The 21,227-nt window shown below is 36.6% G+C and overlaps 1 protein-coding gene across 16 annotated transcripts in view; it reads right to left on the bottom strand.

The window, feature by feature from the left end:
- Positions 1 to 21,227, bottom strand: part of LOC131552092 (collagen alpha-1(XIII) chain-like) — a 59,892-nt gene that overhangs the window by 21,239 nt on the left and 17,426 nt on the right. For 8 of the 16 annotated variants that reach the window (XM_058795601.1, XM_058795598.1, XM_058795602.1 and 5 more), the window contains 17 exons: positions 20,310 to 20,375; positions 17,320 to 17,412; positions 16,873 to 16,914; positions 16,656 to 16,673; positions 16,137 to 16,163; positions 15,652 to 15,696; positions 13,181 to 13,207; positions 9,982 to 10,026; positions 3,303 to 3,347; positions 2,491 to 2,526; positions 2,359 to 2,403; positions 1,059 to 1,136; positions 904 to 930; positions 749 to 784; positions 556 to 612; positions 387 to 410; positions 194 to 247 (listed from right to left, as the gene is read on the bottom strand). In XM_058795601.1, the coding sequence (XP_058651584.1) occupies positions 194 to 247; positions 387 to 410; positions 556 to 612; positions 749 to 784; positions 904 to 930; positions 1,059 to 1,136; positions 2,359 to 2,403; positions 2,491 to 2,526; positions 3,303 to 3,347; positions 9,982 to 10,026; positions 13,181 to 13,207; positions 15,652 to 15,696; positions 16,137 to 16,163; positions 16,656 to 16,673; positions 16,873 to 16,914; positions 17,320 to 17,412; positions 20,310 to 20,375 (765 nt within the window). Of the gene's footprint in view, positions 1 to 193; positions 248 to 386; positions 411 to 555; positions 613 to 748; positions 785 to 903; positions 931 to 1,058; positions 1,137 to 2,358; positions 2,404 to 2,490; positions 2,527 to 3,302; positions 3,348 to 9,981; positions 10,027 to 13,180; positions 13,208 to 15,651; positions 15,697 to 16,136; positions 16,164 to 16,655; positions 16,674 to 16,872; positions 16,915 to 17,319; positions 17,413 to 20,309; positions 20,376 to 21,014; positions 21,057 to 21,227 lie in introns of all 16 variants that reach the window. The other 8 variants (XM_058795594.1, XM_058795593.1, XM_058795590.1 and 5 more) reach the window with 7 other exon arrangements.

Raw genomic sequence — 21,227 nt, forward strand, 5'->3', positions numbered from 1 at the left:
CTGAGAAAAAAAAAAAATGTTTAATACAAAAGAACAAGGTAGCCAACAGTGACATGTCTTAAACCATGGTATGCATCCTGCAAAAAAACTTCCTCAGATCTCACCAGAATTGTATATGAATATAATCTAAAATTTTCCTAAATTTATACACTAAGGATAGAAAGGGTAAGAATGAGAGAAGTTGGCTAGCTACCTTCAAACCAGGGGTCCCAGGAAGCCCTGGAGGTCCAGGCAGTCCAGGAGGGCCCTAAAATAAAAACAAAATATACTTAAACATCTGAAAGTAGTTTAGTCTATTCATCTTTTTATGTGCTCAAATACGCAAACAATATCAAGTTACCCATTTTCCCAATAAATACTTTTTCACAACAAAGAATGACACTTACCATTAAATGCACATTGCGTATATCCTGAAAAATAAAATAAAATTAGTGCCTTCACATAATACAAATTAATCTGTTAAATCTGTTATATGAGGCAGAGAAGTGAATATGCACTATAACTAAATCATAATCAAATTGAAGAAATTTATATACATCAGAAATAAAGACATACATTTTCATTGTTGTTGATTAAAGATTTTCCTGGCTCCCCGGTTGGACCTGGTGGACCCTGTTGAGTAATGGGGAAACAATCAATTAATATATATCATTATTTCTGATATCAGCCATTCACATCACACTGTTAAACAAATCTGGTGACTTGTCTGCATTATTTTCTCTGTCGGTGACACATGGCATCTACTCACCCTTGGTCCAGATGGGCCTTCCTGGCCAAGGTCACCCTACAAGACAAAAATATTTTCTTAAAGGACATATTTAAAATATAACAATCATACAAGGTCAGGTAGAGTTGCAATGAATCAGCACTCATTTTTGTAAATAAAAAAATTCAATTGCTCACCTTTATGCCTTGATCACCTTTCTCACCCTATGAAAAGACATGCAAAATTAAATTCTGAATAAACCATGAGCTTATTTTGTTAGACTGCGCACGTCACACCACATCAAGAAAGAAATACAGCAGTGGATATAAGGTGGAAAATGAGGGGTAGGTACCTTGGGTCCAGCTTGTCCGGGATGTCCTGGTTCTCCTTTGATTCCAGCTCCTGCAGCACTAAGCTCGCCTTTCTCTCCCTAGCAATAAATAACAACATAGGAGTTAACATTCAAAGATTCAAGATGCATCTCTATATAACGAAGGCGTATAAAACATTCTAGTGTGTGCATCTTGTTCCCATTTCCTTTTGAAGCATTACAGTTGACGTCTTTAATTCACCACAGCTGCTGTACTTAAACACAGGGAGTGAGAATAAAGGTGTGGTCACTGAAATACAACAAAAATGGGCCGCAGAATATGAGGTCACCTTCTAGGGCTTCTGTTTTGCAGAAACACTAATTAAATCATAACAATTAACACATTAAAAATGTTTAACAGACTGTCTTCTTCCATTGCCTGCAGCACTGCAAACCATGCAGATTTAATGCTCGCTTACATGTGCATATGAAAATAAATGGAACACAAAGTCTAGTGAAACTGCAACGTAATAATAAAAGCTTCAGTACAGACAAAATAATATCTGAAAATGGCATGAAACAGATACATTTTGACACCCAAAACAAACAGAATTGAGTGCAGACAGTCAGGTCACCACTTCATAGAAGTCTTTTAGACATGCATGTGTAATTAAAGTCAAATCAATGCAATTCACTGAAAAATTCAAATATGGTTATTTTTATTCAGCCTCTTTTTATTCTAACCCCTTTCCTTTTTCTGTGGAACACTAAAGGTGATTAAAAAAAAAAAACCTCAAAACTTAAATTAGAAACGTTGCCTTAGGAAAACAAAAAACCAAACCAAACCAAACAAAAAAACAAACAAAAAAAAAAAACAGCTGAAATATTAAAATTACTAAAACTAAAAAATAAGAATACATTCAGACTACATTGCAATATATTTAAATATTAATAAAAACAACAAAAGCACACTTACTAAAACTTACATTTAAATTTACAGTAAAATATGATATCAATAAATAATATAATATTACATAAATAATACTAAAATAACACTTCAGTTGGTTAAATAAGGTGCATGATTTGTATGGACCACTTTGGCGCTTTATTTTCTCAATTTGAAGCTTGAAAATATCATTAAATTTCAAAGAATTGCCAATAATTCTTCAAAAATTAATCACTGTGTTGCACGGAAGAAAGCCATGTTTGAAATTGCAAAAGGGTGAGTAAAATTCTACCTCAGTATTAAACATCACATCTAAAAAAATTTCCTGAGGGTTTAAGCCCAGTAGCAGAACAAGCACTTATGCGAGAAATAGCCACAGCACACATTTGGGTGTACCTTGTAGCCCCGTTTTCCAGGGATACCAGAAACACCTGCCTGACCCTTCATAGCGACAGAAAAATATTCATTACTTTAAGAATGATCAGCAAAATGTGTTAAAGACACAACCACACCAAACCAGGCCTTTACCTTTCGTCCAGGGACACCTGGGAAACCAGGCTCTCCCTGAAGGTTGCGAGGCATCAACATTAGGAAAACAAAAAGAGAGCAAAAAAAAAAAACAGTGAGAATAGACCTAAACACGTCCTTTGAAAATCAACAAAGGAATCAGCATCATATATTTGGGCTGAAAAAGTCATTTGTAATTTCAATTGAAGATTATTCTCAGTAATCATTTAGTCGATCGTAAACCCCCAAGGGTCTTTCAGATGTCATAATTTCTATTGAAGCGATTAGACAGCATGCGCTGGTATCAATATTTAGATTGGTATGTCGAAGTTTTTGCTCTCCAGGCACGCAAATAGCTGATCACTAGCAGTGCCCCAATGAGCCAGCCCACAGTTGGATTGTTATTAATAGTAAAGAGCACATGACAGCTATTTAATTCATGTCTGTTATCTCAGACTAATGAGCAGACATGAAGGCAGTGATCTACAGACACAGCTGCGGCTGCATGCGGACACTCGACCCATCGAGGTCGAGGGCGGCTGGGGGTCTGACTGCTAGTGGCACCATCCGTCTTTTTCCTGCCATCTCATTCCGCAAGTCTCAGACGCCACTTTACAGTGTCAGAAGGTGAGACGCTTATATGTGAGGTGCCTGTATAATGAGCAATTAATCACGTTCTGGTGTGAAAGCAGCTTTACATACAATTGTAACAGATAAGACTGAGAGTTTTAGCAGCGGAATGCTTCTGGAACAGCATGCAGGGTTCTGGGAAAAAATGATCGTTCATTATAAATAAATGGGGGTGGATAGAGGCTGCAGTAGAAGTGAACTACCTTCACTCCTTGTTTCCCAGGCATTCCAGGCATCCCTAGCTCACCCTGCAAAATCAGCATTAATTACTCATCTTTTCAATACTTAAACGGTCTTATTCACAAGCCAAAACCAAAGATCGCACTCATAATGCAAGCAAAACACCACTGAAAAACTTTCACTTCAGCAGATTGTTAGACATGATGACAAACGAGTATTTCTCAGCACATCTGCTCACCACTGGACTGTATGTTGAGCTTTGGACGCTAGATTCTTAAAGCTACAGTTCACCCGAAATTCAAATTCTGTCTTCGTTTACTCATCCTCATGTCGTTCCAATGACTTCTTTTCTTTTCTTGAACGCAAAAGAAGATATTTTGAAGAAAGTTGGTAACCAAACAGTTTTGGTTTCCATTAACTTCCATTGTATGGACCAAATAAATAAATAAATAAAAACTCAGAATATCTTCTTTTATGTTCAGCAGAAGAAAGAACACACTTCATTTTTGGGTGAACTACATCTTTAACTATCTTAACCAGCAGTGCTGGGACTTGTAACATGCATTAGGTAAACAGATTAATGTACTTTTTAAGCAATTAGTAAAATAGCAGAATACCATTTAATTGAACACTATTTAACCTTACACCAAAATATCAGTTACTTTTCCAAATAAGTAATGCATATGCCTTTTCAACATATCTAATATCTATATCTAATTTTGATCTATTTTAAAGCTCTCCTTTCCCAGTGTTTGAAGAAATAGGGGTGTACAAGTGTAACAGAGTATGTGTGAACACCCTAATTTAAATTTCCGTTTTAAAAATGTCAAAATGCTGTTTCAGTGGAATTCAGCAATTACAAATAAAATATACATTTCTAATATATTTCTAATGTACGAAATGGCTGAAGGCCAAGCATAGCAATTCCACTGGAGGAAAGAGAGTTTAATTTAGCTTAAGAATAAGTAGTGCAATAATAGCTTAACGCATAACTTTTTACAGAAAGAAGCATTTTAACAAATAATTATAATAATAAAAAATTAAATAAATAAAAATCTCCCAACAAGCAACCAGCTTCAGCAGAAAACCATACTGGTTCATAACAGCAGCAAACCACATCTAATCAGCATTAACCAGTATGGAAATTTGAGTTTAAGCTATTCTCTTTAGTAGGGTTTTCAAACACACAAACAAACAGGTAGATTAGCCAGCACTCAATCACTACATTACATGCTAGTACCACAAGAGAAGCATTTTACAACATGTCCAGAAAGCCTCTACAGAAAACAACGCATGCCATTTGGAGACTGCCGGCCAGACAGCAGGCAGTTGAGGGCAGAGGTCAAAGATGGCATGAAGACTCCAGTGAGTCTGAGCAGGGGGCAGGTGGCAGAGCCTAGCGTGGCATAACCCACTTTGACAGGTGCAGCGGTCAGACCTTGGAGAGAGCTGCAGGTTATCAAGAGAGCCAGACACCATATGAGTGTGGTTTGAGAGGGTATTAATGATCCAAGGCACTCTAGTGTGCTTTTGGGCCTGAGACAAGACTGCTTGTCATACTCAGCTGCCTTCATAAACTCTGTCCAATCAGGCACCAGAATGGACGGCAGGGTTTGCACAAGGCAGAGAGTCGTATGTGAGTTTATCCGTGTTCCCAGTAGATGAAAGAGCCCGACTTCATGTTACCGTCCCGTTAAGGGAATGGAACGATGCAATGATTGTTGATCACTTCTTGGATACATGCTGAAAACAGGAAGTCTCTTTGATCTCCTTCATTTCCAATCAACTCACACCATTCCTTTATAGGCCCATCGTCATGTCTCCTTCAACCCCATCCGCTTCTATTTTAGAGCGAATAGCGCTTGGTGAGGCAGAGGCTAGTTGCGGACTGACAGAGGCTTCAAGTGATTTATGGGAGTGCTAATCTTCAGGCTAAAAACGATGAGGACGGAGCCTTTGGAGTTGAGGGGAACTCTGGGAAGGTGAAGAGAACCGTCATCAGCACTGAGGAGAAGTGGCAGCGTTCTTTGCTGACAAACTTGATTCCTTCAGGACAGTTCGTAATAAGTAATGACTTACTTTGGCTCCTATGAAATACGAGAGCATGGTATACGTGCCTGGCCCGGGGTATAAAGAGAAAACGGATGAATGGAATTTCCAAACTAAACCTAATAAGTTCCATTTATATACATCAACATGCATCCTATACTTCACAAAGGGTCCTTGTTTGAAGAGAAAAACCACTATAACATTTTTTTTAGTTCTGAGTCTTAAAGACGCAGTGTGTCATTTTTTATCTGTTTGACTTGACATTCTGACACAATTCATAAATGTTGGATTTATGCTTAAAAAATCATAATTGAACATTTTGTGAAGGACATTCACCATGGCTCATTTACTTGATCAAAAATACATTAACAACATTTTAATGCATCTTAAAGTGTAATTTATTCCTGTGATGCAAAGCTGAATTTTCAGCATAATTACTCCAGTCTTCAATGTGACATGATCCTTCAGAAATCATTCTAATATGCTGATTTACTTTAAAAACATTTTTTATTATCAATGTTGAATCCATTGAGTTTGGATACAATAATAAAATTTTGGGGGATTCTTTGATTTATTTGTTACTTTTTGTGTCTTTAATGACCGTTACCATTTATTAATTTAATGTATCCTTGCTCAAAAAAAAAAAAAAGTATTAATCTTACTGACCTAAATACAGTAGTATATTCTCTGACAACATGCCTTAATACTGTACTTCAATACTAATTACTAATCAATTAATTAAATACTAATTCCTGTATTTTTAGGATGTGAAGAAAAATTCTGATAAAGAAAATGACTTTTTGCAGTCATTTATTCTGTTGCGGCCACATGTAGCACATAAGAACTCACTGTAAAATCACTGTAATGCATGGCTTCTCCTGACTTATTGCTTTAATAGCCCTTGGGTTCTCTGTTTTATCAATCCTGGTCTGGAGGGGAGTGTGTAACTGAGAAGTTTTGAGAGCCAATGTCAAAGAGAACAAAACAAAGCGGCTCTCGTTTGATCTCTGATGTGCTGCACTTTAAATTCATGTCACGCCATCATCTCTTGTTCCTACTTGACATAAGAGTCTAATGGCAGAGGAATCACATGTGTTACATGAGTGAGTGTTTTTCACTGTGTTTGTGCATGCCTGATTTTTATTGTAAATGTGTGTTACATTTTTTTCCCAGTGGAGAGAAATGCAGACAGTCTTTAACAGCCTCACTGAATACAGATGAGGCTCACCTGCTGCTGGCTGAAGGAGTAAAAGGAGTTTGCTTAATTTAGCGTTTGCTTATCTCCTTTTTATCTCATCAATTTTCACTGGCTTTCACTACATGAAACCTAATACTGACTAGTAATGACAGAGACATATGCGATTGAGGGAAGTTTCCCCAAATAAATGTTACTGTGGAGATACCATAGTAAAGTGATGACATACATTGTTAAATATTGTGGGTATACAATACCAGTTAAATGTTTGGACACACTGTACTCAATCTGTTTCTCATGATCTTTAAAACTTATTGCACATGGCCAAAAATATTGGCACCCTTGGTAAATATGATCAAAGAAGTCTGTGAAAATTAATCTGCATTGTTCATCCTTTTGATCTTTCATTTAAAAAAATTCACGAAACTCCGTAATGAAAAAAACGGGTCACTGAATGGGTCACTGAGCACAAAACCAAGCTTCTGCTGGCCATTCCAGTCCTCTGACCTGAACCCTGTAGAAAATGAGTGGTGAACTGAAGAGAAGAAGCACCAACATGGAGCTGTGAATCTAAAGGGTCTGGAGTGATTCTGGATGAAGGAATGGTCTCTGATCTCTTGTCAGGTGTTCTCTAACCTCATCAGGCATTATAGGAGAACATTTAGAGCTGTTAAACTGGCAAATGGAGGTTTCAAAAAGTATTGAATAAAAGGGTGCCGTTAATTGTGGCCAATGTGTATTAGAGAAAAACATTTATTTCATAATGATATTTCCCCCCATTTTAAATTCTTATTATCCAATGAAAGGTTAGAGTTTTGTGATTTTTTTAAATAAAAGATCAAAAGGATTAACAATGCAGATTAATTTTCACAGCCTTCTTTGATCATATTTACCAAGGGTGCCAATATTTTTGGCCATGACTGTATACATTATTAGGCTGAAATGCTTAAAATTTAAATTGTAAACATTTAAAATTTAAACATTTAAAAGTTTAAAACTTTAAATGCATGGATTGGAACAAATAGAGCAGCAAGTGTGCATCATACTGCAGATGTGAACTTCAATACTGTTTAAAACGTATCCCAGGATGCACCTCATTAAGTCAGTTAGATGAAATGTAGACAAAGCTCATATATAGTCACTTTAAATAGTTTTTTATATATATTTTTGGTCACTATATAATTTCCATTAATATTATTCTAAAATGTTAATTGATAATAGTAGTAAAAAATTAAAATAAGAAATGTTTCTTGAGCAGCAAATCAGCATATTAGAATGATTTCTGAGGGATCATGTGACAATGAAGACTGGAGTAATGATGCTGAAAATTCTGCTTTGCATTGCAGGAATAAATTACATTTGAAATGTATTATATTAAAAATATATTTATTAAAAAATATATTAAAATAGAAAACAGTTATTTTAAAAACTCATCCCAAACTTTTGAATAATAATGTATCATGTTATTTACATTCCAATATATTAAAACAAGCAATAGCCCAGTCTTCAAACAAACCGTCCTTCAACCCCAAACCCACGCAAAAATATTTCTGCATTCAATTAGAGGCAGTGATCAAGTTGTATATATATAAATGTATAAAAAAATACTAAATATAGCACTGCTGCAGATGTGCTTATTCATCTGTCAGCTCCCCAGATGGTATGTCTGCTGAGTCTGATGATGAAAACATTCATATATTTAAACACAGCACTTTGAATGCAGCAACACAAAGCACTGTCATGACAACAGACCTAACAATCAAAGAGTATGGCAGCACATGTTTGGCAGGGACAACGGCAGGTAGCAAAAATAAGTGTGCTAAGTCCATCAAGCAGTGTGTAACAGGGGACTCTCCACAAACAGCAGGGTTAGAGGCCTGTAAATCAGACGCACAGGTGCTCAGATGAAGGAAGTAGGGAATGTCTTGAGCTTGCGGCCTGTTTTTCTCTTAGCGTGCAATTCCTCTGGTCTCTCAGCATGACTCCGGGACTGAGTCATATGTCTTTGTGCACATCCTGGTTTCAGTTGCAAAGCATTTGTCCTGCCCTCAGCCCTTGCGAGTCCTCACTTTGGTAGCATAAGCCGGTGTCTACCAGTGGTGCCGAGTCAACGAGGGTGGATGAGTTATAAGAATGCACATTTAGGACCGACTTAAACAAACCTTTCACTCGAAAATTAAAATTCTGTCATTATTGATTCTCTGTGTGATGAATGGACCAAATCTTCCTGTCCACTGTAGGTCTCAACCTCAAGGCTCTTGTATAGCGCTTTGGAATAATTGCATTTTATATAATGTTTTTGAAAGAAGTGTCTTATGCTCGAGGCTGCATTTATTTGATTAAAAATAATACACTAATATTGTGAAATATTTTTACAATTTAAAATAACTGTTTTCTGTTTGAATATCATTTAAAATGTGATTTATTCCTGTGATGCAAAGCTGAATTTTCAGCATCGTTACTCCAGTGTCACATGAGCCGTCAGTAATCATTCTAATATGCTGATTTGCTGCTCAAGAAACATTTCTGATTATTACTGACATTGAACACAGTTGTGCTGCTCAATATTTTTGTGAATCTGATATCAACACAGAATATAATACTTTCATTCAGAAAGGATGCATTTAATTAATCAAAAGTGACAATAAAGACATTTATAATGTTACAAAATATTTCTATTTCAAATGAATGCTGTTTTTAATCCCGAAAAAAAGTCAAGGTTTCCACAAAATATTAAGACTAATATAATATAAATTAATATAAATATTAAAATATTAAGAAGCTTTCCACATTGACCCTCTGGGGTCTGAGGTCATTTTGGGGCCCTTGAGATGTTTTGACATGCCCTGATATTTGTGCTTATTTCAGCTACTTAAAACATACTATTGACCAACATGTAATTTTTTGTATTCAGCACAAACTGTGTTACAATAATATGTGACCAAGATGGATGTACATGTTTGCATTTTTAGAAAAAATATTATGCATGGTTAGTAAGTTGATGATGAGAATTATTATTAATAATTGAGCCCAAATGTTAAATAATAATAATAATAATAATAACTGAGCACCAAATCAGCATATTAAAATGATTTCTGAAGGATCATGTAACACTAAAGACTGGAGTAATGATGCTAAAAATCTATCTTTACCATAACAGGTACATGTTACATCGTAATAATTACATTATATTCAAAGAGAAAACAGTTATTTAAAATTGCAATAATATTTCACAACAATGCTGTTTGACTGTAATTTTGACTGTAAGAGACTTCTTTCAAAAACATAAAAAACTAAATTATTCCAAACTTTTGGTAGTGTATCCAAGAAGTTTCAGAACTTTGCTGGTCATGCATATAAAAATATTACGATAGTTATATTTTAGCTTTTTACACACACATACAAACAAACCACCCAAAGTTAAATGCACACCAAACTACATTTCTCAGGCAGAGTACCTTCTCCCCCTTCTCTCCTCTTTGCCCATCCATCCCAGGTTCACCCTACACAAATGCACAGATGGGGACATCTTCAGCAGACCAACACACACCACAAATACACACAAACTGCTGGAAGCCAAACAGAGCACATATGCAGACGTGAGACATGTGATCCCAAACAAAGTCATGAGATGAGAAAGACTTTTCTTCTGGCACACTTTGAATTAAGAAGCCAGAAACAATAAATTGATAAAGATGATCTAGAGTAATCCTCTGATCCTGTGAGCATCAGGACGGTTCATTATACAGGGTGGTCGAGGGGAAGGCGGAGGGATGTGCAGAGGAAATGAAAATTCCATCAAACTCAAAGTAAAGGATTTCTGTGAGACACAGAGTTCACATAAGATGTCTGGCCCATGGACTCAGGCCTCTGCTACCTCTCTCGTCTAAACACAGGGTTTATTAAACACCCCATGAAATTGTTTGGCAAGCACAGTTTTCTTTCCTGTGTTGTTGTACTTTCTACTGAAACAGGTTTGGGCAGGACATACAGTATATAAAAAAGCACTTAGCTACAGTACATCACAGCCACAGCTTGATATGTTATTTGCTAGTCAAAGGCAGTTGGTTATAGTATATATATATATATATAGTATATAGTATATGTAATTTATACACTACTACAGTATTACAGTATTTTATTATGTCCTTCATTTCATTTTTTTAATTAAATTTAAAGTTTTAGCAATTCAAAGTTATTTTTTTTTTAGTAAACACTATACGTGCTTTTGGCATTTTTCTATTTAGCTTTAAATATAGTTTTATTTCAGTTTTAGCTTTAGTAATTTTAGTACTTCAACTTATTTATTTTAGTTGCCAAGATAACATTTCTAACTTTCATTTAGGAAACAGTGCATATGAGTTTTTTTTTTTTTTTTAAAGGGTCACATGATGCGATTTCAAGTTTTCCTTTCTCTTTGGAGTGTTACAAGCTGTTCGTGCATAGATAAGATCCCTAAAGTTGCAAAGACTAAAGTCTCAAACCCAAGGAGCTATTCTTTATAAAAGTTAAGACTTGTCCTCCTAAAACGGCTCATTCGAACATGCCCCCACATGTCTACGTCATGGTGTGGGAAGATTTGCAAAACACCACCCAAATGTATACAGAAAGAAAGGCGGCGGGACTATTATTCTCGCTGTAGTGTTGTTGCTGCCGCCGGCGCCATGTCGTGGAGATGCTGTGCTTCGTTGTAAAAGCGAAAGTACTTAGTTTGGGCCTCCAAAAGAGGACACAACTAGAAATCAGTGGTTAAGTTGTATTTACAACACTGTTCCAGAACAGTTCAACACAAATATTAGAGTGTGTGCAGCGTATTTTAAGGAGGACTATTTTCCTGAACCTGGGAGAGTAGCCTACAATGCTGAAAGACTGTTTCTATAAAGTGGGGCGATTTCAACTTTACAAGGACAGTCTGGTGCTTCTGACTCACAGACTGTAAGTATGTTTTCATATTTAAAGAATTTTCCACTGACTATTCAAACGTGAGTTTTGAGCAGTTTAGAGTAGCGCTTGTTGTTTATCGTTTCTTTGATCACAAATGCAGAAATGGTAATGTTTACGTGGTACGATGCAACGCGACTTGTAAAAGGACAGTATAAGTCATTATAATCAGTAATTATGTCCCCACTGGATGCAACAAATGCCTTGTTTATAATGGGTTTTATTGTTTTTGTGTCGTCGTGCCGGGACACGGCATCACAATACGGTAAGGGGCGTAACATTTCCGTTACATGCTTGAGGTATTCAGCCAATCACAACGCACTGGATAGCCAGCCAATAAACGCCTCGCTTCTCAGAACGATGAGCTTTGTAAAAATCCACACCTTTCAGAAAGGCGGAGCATAGAGGAGCAACAATAATGTACAGTATGTGGAAAATAATGTGTTTTTTAAACTTTAAACCACATAAATACATTGCATTACCCCAAATACACCAAATAATGTTCTTTTTAGCAACGTATGACCCCTTTAATGTAAATGTATATATATATATATATATATATATATATATATATATATATACCGGTATATATATATATTTTTTTTTTGAGAAGATACAGATGTTGACAAAAAAAAAAAAGATAATTTTGATTTCATGGAGTCATATTCTTTTCCCCTTAAGGTCAGTTTACATAAGACCAGTTAGTTAGTCATTCAATGAAATACTTGCACCAAAAACAGTCATTAATAATTTTTATTTATTTATTTATTTATTGTGCCTTTAGGTTGCTTAACTTCAGATTAGTGTCTATAAATGCTCTTTTGAGACTAAGAAGGAAGATTTGAGTTAAGAAAGTTACAATATATTTTTATAATACATTGGACATACGCTTGTTTTTAAAAGATCAAGGAAAATTGGCTTCCTCCTAATATGACCCTTTTAAGATATCACACCCTATGTTTTCCCTGGCCAGTCCACACAGATGAGTTAATTCAGGCTCTGGTCATCTATCACTGCTGGCTTTACAGGACAACACTCGGCATTAAGCAGCTAGACAGTCGGAATAGCGGTATCCTATAGGGACTATTTGTGCATCAGCAGGTGTAAATTTTACGTGTGTCCCACTCCTGTTTACAGGGCAAATGTCTCCCCAGTGAGAAACAGCGTAAGCACTCCAGCAGATGCATGTCTTTACTAGGAGCAATGCCTCAGACATGTGATACAGTCAAACAAACATAAATCTTCAGATGTTTGGATTTACTCTCTATAAAACACTGCTCCTTCAAGATGCAGGTTGGATTCTAACAAAACGCAGATCTATGCCTGATTTTAATAAATTCAAAAGATGACATAATAATCAAAACTGAATGCAAATCTGAGATTTCCATACACAGAACAACAATAAATGTAAAGGTGAAGTGTGCAATTTATGCGTCACCACACGCAACTGGCCATTGGCTGATCAAACAGATAGCCCCTCCTCCAAACTCATGCTATTGGTTGAGTCAATGTTGCTATGTCGAGCTGGCCAAGATCAAACAAACACATCAATGTTTTGATAGCACCATAAAGATGGGGCAGTCAACCTACAAACAGGTTACTTACAGTTGAAAGCATTTTAACGTCAACAAAATAACTCACATCGCTTTTAAACCTCCAACCATTATTTAAAAAACAATAAAAACAGCAATAACAAGAACCAAACGTGTTCCTTACCTTCATTCCTTCATCTCCTTTAATTCCCTAAAGAGAAACACAACAAACAAAGTGATCAATATGCTATGAAATGCAAAACGAAAGCTTCTAATAAATCAAAAGGTAATGCTGACATGCTTTTCCTTGGTCTAAAACAACTAATTTACATTTATCATAGCAACAGGGCAACATTAAAGTCAGCAGAGTTTCAGTTCACAAAATCATTTATCTAAACAACCCTTTCAGTGTCTTGTTTAGTGGAGAAATTATTAAAGCAAACATTTCTGTTCTGTCATATTCAAAGCCATATGGCTGGGCAGTGCTGAATAAATAGCTAAACATCCATGAAGGCGACAGACAGTAATTTTTCAGAAATAAAAGTCTCATGGGAGGAAGGCAAAGTCAGCCATTGATTAATTGTGTCGGTAATGTGCCGAATAACGTGTCTCCTCTGATTTTAACCTATTAATTGTAAATCCATTGACTTGGCCCTTTGCCTCTCTCACAGATGAATGTAAAGATGTCTCGTTTCCGAGTAGAAAAGAAATGGTAGGCCAGACAGGAGACAACCTCAGTTCACAGGGGAGAACACATTTTAGCCTCCCTCCATAAATCTCCAGTTTTGTGAGCATTCATGAGCGCAGCGCCTGCCAAAATCCAGAAGGTGGTGCAGTTGTGCAAAATAACTGCTTCTCTGCTTTAGCACAAAAGATTCACCTGAGCTGAGATTGAATGTAATCGTAACAAACACTGTGCTACTTCAGTCTCTCGTATAGAGGAATTTTCCATAAGCTTACTGTATGACATGCTTACTATCAATCTAGCTTTAGCTATTGACTAGGTGCGTGTGTTGGACCTGATACGTGGCTGATGGAAGAAAACTCAAGTTCACAAAGGTAGATTTGGAAGGGAATAGATATGCAGGTTGTTCCAGAGTTCACATGTGTAAAAGCGTAACACAAATCCAAGACTGCAAACTATATAGGTTGTATCAAAGCAAAGCAAATTCAATTTCACATGGAAAAGATTACATGTGGTTTTTTGCCAACATGTATCCCTCACAAAGTGTCAATCAGCGCACTTGTAACTGCACATAGGCTAAGCTGTTTGACCCGCTGTTCTGTGCTATTCTAGAAACAAGAGTGGAATGAGGTAGAAAAATTGTTGTGTGCAGGAAGAACAAAAAAAGAAGACTTAACAGTTCAGTTCAAGTTTGGGGTCAATTCGTTTTTTTTTTAGAAATTAAAATGTTTTGTTTTTTTAAGAAATGTATAAGGTCATTGCACACAGTCCGAAATTTTCGTCCGAAATTTTCACACGTTAAAAAATAAATACGACCTCACGTTGTGTCAATCACATTTATACACTGCCTCCGAAACTTTCGTCCGTTATAAAAAAAATTCTGATCAGGTTCGATTTTCTGCGTTTTCAGATCCGTAGCAAGCATTTTGATAGGAAACGATGACGAATATGAAAAAAACCCCGAAAATTTCGGACTCAATCAAAAGTGACAGTAAAGGCATTTATAATGGTTTTTTGTTTGTTTGTTTGTTTGTTTGTTTTTTAAAAAACAAATCTTCTTTTGAACTTTTTATTCATCAAAGAAAATAAAAAGAAAAAAAGTATAACGGTTTCCACAAAAAATATTGATAAATAATAAAGAAATCAGCATATTAGAATGATTTCTGAAGGATCAAGCGACACTAAAGACTGGAGTAATGATTTGCTTTGCCAACACAGGAATACAGTTTTATTTTAAGAATTACATTTTAAAATATATACAAATAATAACAGTTATTTTAAATTGTAACAGTATTTCACACTATTAGTGTTTTTACTGTATTTTGATCAAATGCAGCCTTGGTGAAGATAAGAGACTTCTTTCAAAAGCATAAAAAAAAAAAAACTTACTGTAGCGTATTTTATGCTTTTCATAGCATTACACTAAGCCCCGTGTACTATCTTAATTCAATCTTTCGTTACCTCAGGGGTAATGCACTCAGTGACTTTAGAGTTAAGCATATTGCTCAAGGGGAAGACAGTAAAACCCCAAACAGATGCTGTTATCAGCAACCCCATGGTACTTTGAACAATTCCTCCAGTGCTCCAATGGTATTTAGTCTTGTAACCCAAACAACAAAGGTGCCGCCCCATTGGCTTAATCACAACTATATGATTTGGGTATCTGATGTCACACCTACAGACTGTTTTAGATAACACCCTCTTCTGTTGAAGGCCTGATTAAAGACGGAAGCAAGTATGTAATGCATCTGTGTTTCCTACATCCTTCATAAACTTCAAGACTTCGACTGACACAATAACACACTGTAAAAAGCTAGTAATCTCTGAATCTGACTCAAAGGGGGCTGTCAATCTGAAGTTACCCTCTGTGTTGGGATTATGTAATGAGTTGACCCAGAAGTGATGGGTGACCTGTGGAGCAGGTTAATTATTTAAGCTGCTTAAACCAGTCAAAGGTTACAGATTCCTACCTTGGGGCCTTCAGGTCCACTTGGACCAGCTTCACCATGATCACCCTGAGAGATAAGGACAAAATCAGTTAGAGAAAAATGGCCATGCAGAAAGAAAAATGGAGTTTGACCCAATGAATTGTGTTCTCTCTAATCCACTAATATTTTATCTGTGCTCTAGCATGACTTTAAAGTGATGTGCCAAGTTTCTTTTTCCACTTTGAAACTCTTCATCTAGCATGGCTATTGATGAGCTTCACATTCAGGGCTCTGCCCTGTGGCTTAGTGGTTTTCAATCACTCTGTTGAATGATTAATTGATACGTCACTCCCTCACAGTTCAGCTTAATTCCTGAAGGTTACTCTGAGAAGAAGGATCCGTTTCTAACCGTTTTGTTTAAGCAATTAACAGTAGTGCCAAATTTCTAGTCCTAAAATGTGGGATTTGACGAATGGCCTTCCGGATAACACAAACGTCTGCTCACGTACTTTGATAGACACGCTCACCTTTTGTCCAGGTACACCGGGTTCACCCTATAAAAAAAGCAAAAACAATCAAAGACCTCTTTGGCTTTTATCAAGAAGCCTTTTTATTTGTTTCAAATACTCAGAGCTATCCAGTTGTAAAACGGACAATAAGCAGATCGGTATTTCTTTATTGGGAACTTTGTGTCCAAAGAAGAAAGCCTCTAGTTACAGCTGTTATATAGACTGGCAGACAATCTTTATAGAGAGCTGAAATGTGCCTCTATAAGGGACTAGTGCTTCTAAATGGAGTACAATTAAAATTCCCCAGTCTCAACTCAGTGGCAATTAACGCATCAGGGGAAATACATACTTATCCAACAGCAACACGGATAATCAATTATGGCATATCCACCCCTTCTGTACTGCCAACGACAGAGCAGACCCACCCTGTAGGCTGTTGAACTGTGTGTGAACTTCATGTGAGCCTGTTTATGACTCGCCTGTGGAATATACTATCATAGCAGAGCAGCTGGACAGCTGTGTGCTTTTCAAGCTTACCTTCAGCCCCGGTAGCATCTACAAATGAAAGAAATAGAAACACGCTTTCAGTTTGAAGCTTAAACTGTCATACGGAGCAAATCTGTGTCAAACATACTTTCAGCTTGAAGTTTACATTGTCATATGGAGCATTACAGACTTCCGAGTTTATTTTACTTAATGTTGAGTATCCGTATTAGAAAGGTAAAGAAGAAAACACATGTATTCAAATACGCACTCTTGGGTCTTTCCCAGGTTTTCCGGGTTCTCCGGGTTTACCCTATGCCCAAAATGAGAAGGTAGATGGTTACAGTAAAACACACACACAAAAAAAAACAACAACAACAACAACAAATGCAAAAGTGCAAATGTTAAAAAAAAGAAATGCAGGAATGTGCAGCCATAATCACAGATGACACAAAAGGGTAAAATACATACATATAGGTACATATGTACATACATTTTATTATGTGAGGAAAAAAAAGAGGCCACAATATTATGGCCTGAGACGATGGCCTGGGACAATGACTTGGTTATTATACCAATAATATTTGACTGCATAATCCCATAAATGAACAATATATCAGAATGATATATTCTAGAAAACCATGTAACATATTTGATTAGCATGACCATGAGTTTTGTAGAAAACCTTTCCTGATGAAGATGATTTTCAGTGACTTACCGGGGGCCCACTAGCACCAGTTAGGCCAGGAGTCCCTGGAGACCCTGGGGGGCCAGGAGGTCCCGGTGGTCCTTGCGCTCCGGGCTCGCCCTGCTGAGAGACAGGAAGTTAGCATCTGAGATAAGGAAGCCATTTGGATATAAGGTACAATTCATAACATCAGAGGCAGGGTCCACTCTGATTCAAATCCAGTAATTTACAATAATTAAATATGATTATGATTATTATACTCAAAATCCTTTCTAAATTTATATTTAGAAAAATACTAAAATATATTAATACTTATTTACTAGTGAAACAGTGGATTTGAAGCTGAGAGGAACCCAGGCCTGAAGGTTGAGTTAAAAGTCAGGATGAGATGATTGATGTGGTTAATCCAGTTTATAGAGTACCATGTTTGGAAAAAAAAAAAGTGAAACCATTTTTTTTCCCCCATAAATTTGGGAAAAGGTTTGGACATATTACACATTTACACTTTTAAGGCAAACCCAATAATATTGCTTGTGGCCTCACAGATCTTCTTCAGTAAGGTCTGCATCAGTGGTTCTCAACTGGTTTTATTTCAAGACTCAATTTAAAATTGGAAATCAAATGGCGGCCCAAAATTGTTTGTTGTGCAAAACTGAATTTTGATGGTTTCGTTCTCTCAGGAGCCAACAACAACAAAACACACTGTGGTCGGCACAAACCATGTTTATCCTCATTGTAAGTGAACTCAAACTCCATGTAGTCTAGGTCATGATTTTTTGAGGCGAGTTTGTTAAGACATCCAGCCTTTGACATGAACAACAAAATATATAAGAAGATTTTTCTCCCTTTTAATGGTTAATAAGACTATTTATTTCACTAGACAGATGCATTTTATTATTTACTTTATGCTTATTGTGCTGACCCCTTTTTTTTGTTTTTTTTTGATCCACCAGTTGAAAACCACCGCTCTACATGAGCCACTCTTGGCCTGTTTTAAAACTATCTCGGGTACTTCTCAGCAAGAGGAGACCTTCAGCACAGAAGAAGACTAAACAAAATCATCTACAGGAAAGTGTCTGGTATTTACACAGCAAGAGGGATGTGAAAATAGGAAATAAGACTGGACTAAACAATATCCTGCTATTCCTGAGAAGAGACCATAAGGAGAACTGATTATTTAAGATTTCTGCTGTGTAATTATTTTTTAAAAAGTCTGTTTTCAACATTAAAGAGGCTTAGTTTGCACTCCGAGAACTCGCTGTAAGTTAGAATAATTTTCCTTTCATTAACAGCATTCATTTCAAGTCTGCTACTATAGAGAGAAAATTAAGACCTCCTACAAGTTGGCAACCATGTACAAGACTGATTAACCACAAATAGCGCAGATACCGTGACAAAGAAAAGCCTTTCTTTAATGCCGTCTCTGTTCAGTAGCAGTCTGAAGCTCAGAGAAATCCGGAACACATCCATCAGATTCAGATCCATATTTTATCCATTTATTTCTTGACAGGACTTGTCTAGATTTGATTTATGAGGCCAGATGTAGATCCATTAAATGGAGATATTCCATGATCTCCATCCAATGCACAGACCTCACTCAAACTGAAGACCCAGCCAATCAGCTGCTATAAGCTCTTTTGCTAACACTGTGGTCTTCAACCATCTGTACCATTGTCTCCAAACATGGTACTCTAAATGGCACAAAGACTACACACCTGTAGAAATAAGATGGAGGACGGGTGCCAACCGTGGTCAACCTGTGCCAGGGGCACTTCGTGGAGCGGGCAGTAAAGGCAGAGAGCCTTTTAAAGAGGCTGAAGTGGAGGGCTGACATCTCCCTTTGCTGCCAAATAAGCTCTCTTATTCTGTTGTTATCTTTTGAGTGTTGTTGTGTGGATTATAGAATCAGATTTTGAAACTTCTGTTCTGTTTTGTTAATATGGCAGGAGTCTTGCTCACTGTTCTTAAGGGATTTGATGAGTAAGTGTAGACTGACAAAGGATATAAATGTACATTGTGAGCTCACAAACACCCCATGAAATGGCTTAATGAATTTAGTTTAGTTTTCATTTTGGAGAGCAGCTGACTGGACTATAAACATTTTTTTTTTAAAAAAGGACATGACGATGAATGCAAGATTATGTCATCAAGATTTTTGGACCCTGTATATTTGCTAAAAGTTAAACGGTACCACTTTACACCAAGCTTCTATATGAATGCAACATTTAAAATTGAATTAAAAATACTTTACTGTATTTATTAAAATTGGTAAAAATATACATACAGTATATGAATACCTTTTTAGCATGTTGTATAAACTAACATCAGTTAATACATTTAAATCACAAGCATGAATTGACAATGAACAATAGCCAGGTTATAAATGAATAATAACCTATATTATAGAATGCAGTAAAAATTTAAGTTTATTGTTCATGCATTATCTAATATGAAGTAAATGTTACTTGTTAATTTAGCCTCAAAGTTAACAGATGTGACCTAAAAACGGATTTTCGTGGGGTCTTTAAAATATTTCTCAAATCCAAAATTTTCTAGTAGTTGTATTTTAAGTGCTTTATTTACAAAATAGTCTCTAAAATGTATTATGATTTTTCTGGCACGATTCAGCTTAAAAATACCTGAACAATCCCTAAATTTGCCCAACATTATAGTATGACTAGACATACAGTATAAGGACAATCCATTATGTATTAGTGACTTTTATTGAGCTAACACGCAGTTAAACCAGATGGACAATGTCTGAAAAGCCAGAGAAGGCCTGACAGAAGTTCTTCCTGTGGGGTAGAGTTTATATGCCTATAAATTTTGTGAATTGGACATTATTTTATGAAATAAGTGTATTTCAAGTGGACCATGTCATATCATGACAATGAAACTACTGGCTATGATGTTTGTCTAGAGCTCAGTAGCTGTTAAAGGCTTCAGTGAATGCTGGCAGTGGGTGGACGAAGGTTGGCATCCGTAGGGAAGGAGTGCGAGGGTGGCAGAGAGAGATGTACCTTGAGGCGCTTTAGGATTAGAGGGCTTATTGAGGGCATGTTGCGGACGGTGATGGGCAACATCTGCTGAGGTCACAAAGCACAGGTGGGCCACGGTGCACAAAACCACCAGGCCCAACAAGTTCACCAGGAGGCCAAAGGAAGGAAACGGGCCAGAAAGAGGAGAGGTGGGGAAGGGAAAAAACAGAAAAACAAGTGAAAAAGAGAGTGAACAGTGAGGAAAAAGCAAGGCAAGGGCATAGAGAAAGAGAGAGGTGAAGTAGAAGAAGGGAAAGAGAGAACCAAAAGGATTCAGCATCAATGAACAGAGTCACGGGTCCATCAGAATGGAGTTCTGTAGGTTTGCTAGTTTAAAAATATGATTACACTGTTTCTTATTAATAGGGTTGGAAATGTAATGCATTCCCTTACTGTGATTAATATGTAAAATTGGTAAAAGATTTATGTTCAATAATACATAGATAAAATATAAACTGTATTGACTTCCTAATCCCCTTTTTGTAAAGTCTATGCAATGCCACTGAATTAATTCTGATAATCGACTGACAGTCCTATTAAAACATTTACATATGAAACATTATCATTATCAGTGATAATGTTTCTATCTTCATTTCCACTGTGACGGCACCTGTGACTCTGCAGCAATGCTGTGTAGATCAGGCTGGATTCAGTCTTGCCACAAAGAGAGTTTCGCAACAGACTTACTGTGGCCTGTCCTCCAGCACAGGCGTTGACAATACGGCGTTTCTGTTGAGATCAGCAGCATTGCAAAGTACAGATTGAAGAGTTATTGACCCATAGATACACCACTAATAATTGATGTTACCTTAAATACAACTTGCCTTCTTGGGAGGTGCCTGTATTTCATACCTCTATGCAATGGACTGCACATAAAAATGCATTCAAAAGGGCTAAAGA

This window comes from Onychostoma macrolepis, chromosome 13 (genome assembly GCF_012432095.1).
Source record: "Onychostoma macrolepis isolate SWU-2019 chromosome 13, ASM1243209v1, whole genome shotgun sequence".
Classification (NCBI taxonomy): Eukaryota; Metazoa; Chordata; class Actinopteri; order Cypriniformes; family Cyprinidae; genus Onychostoma; species Onychostoma macrolepis.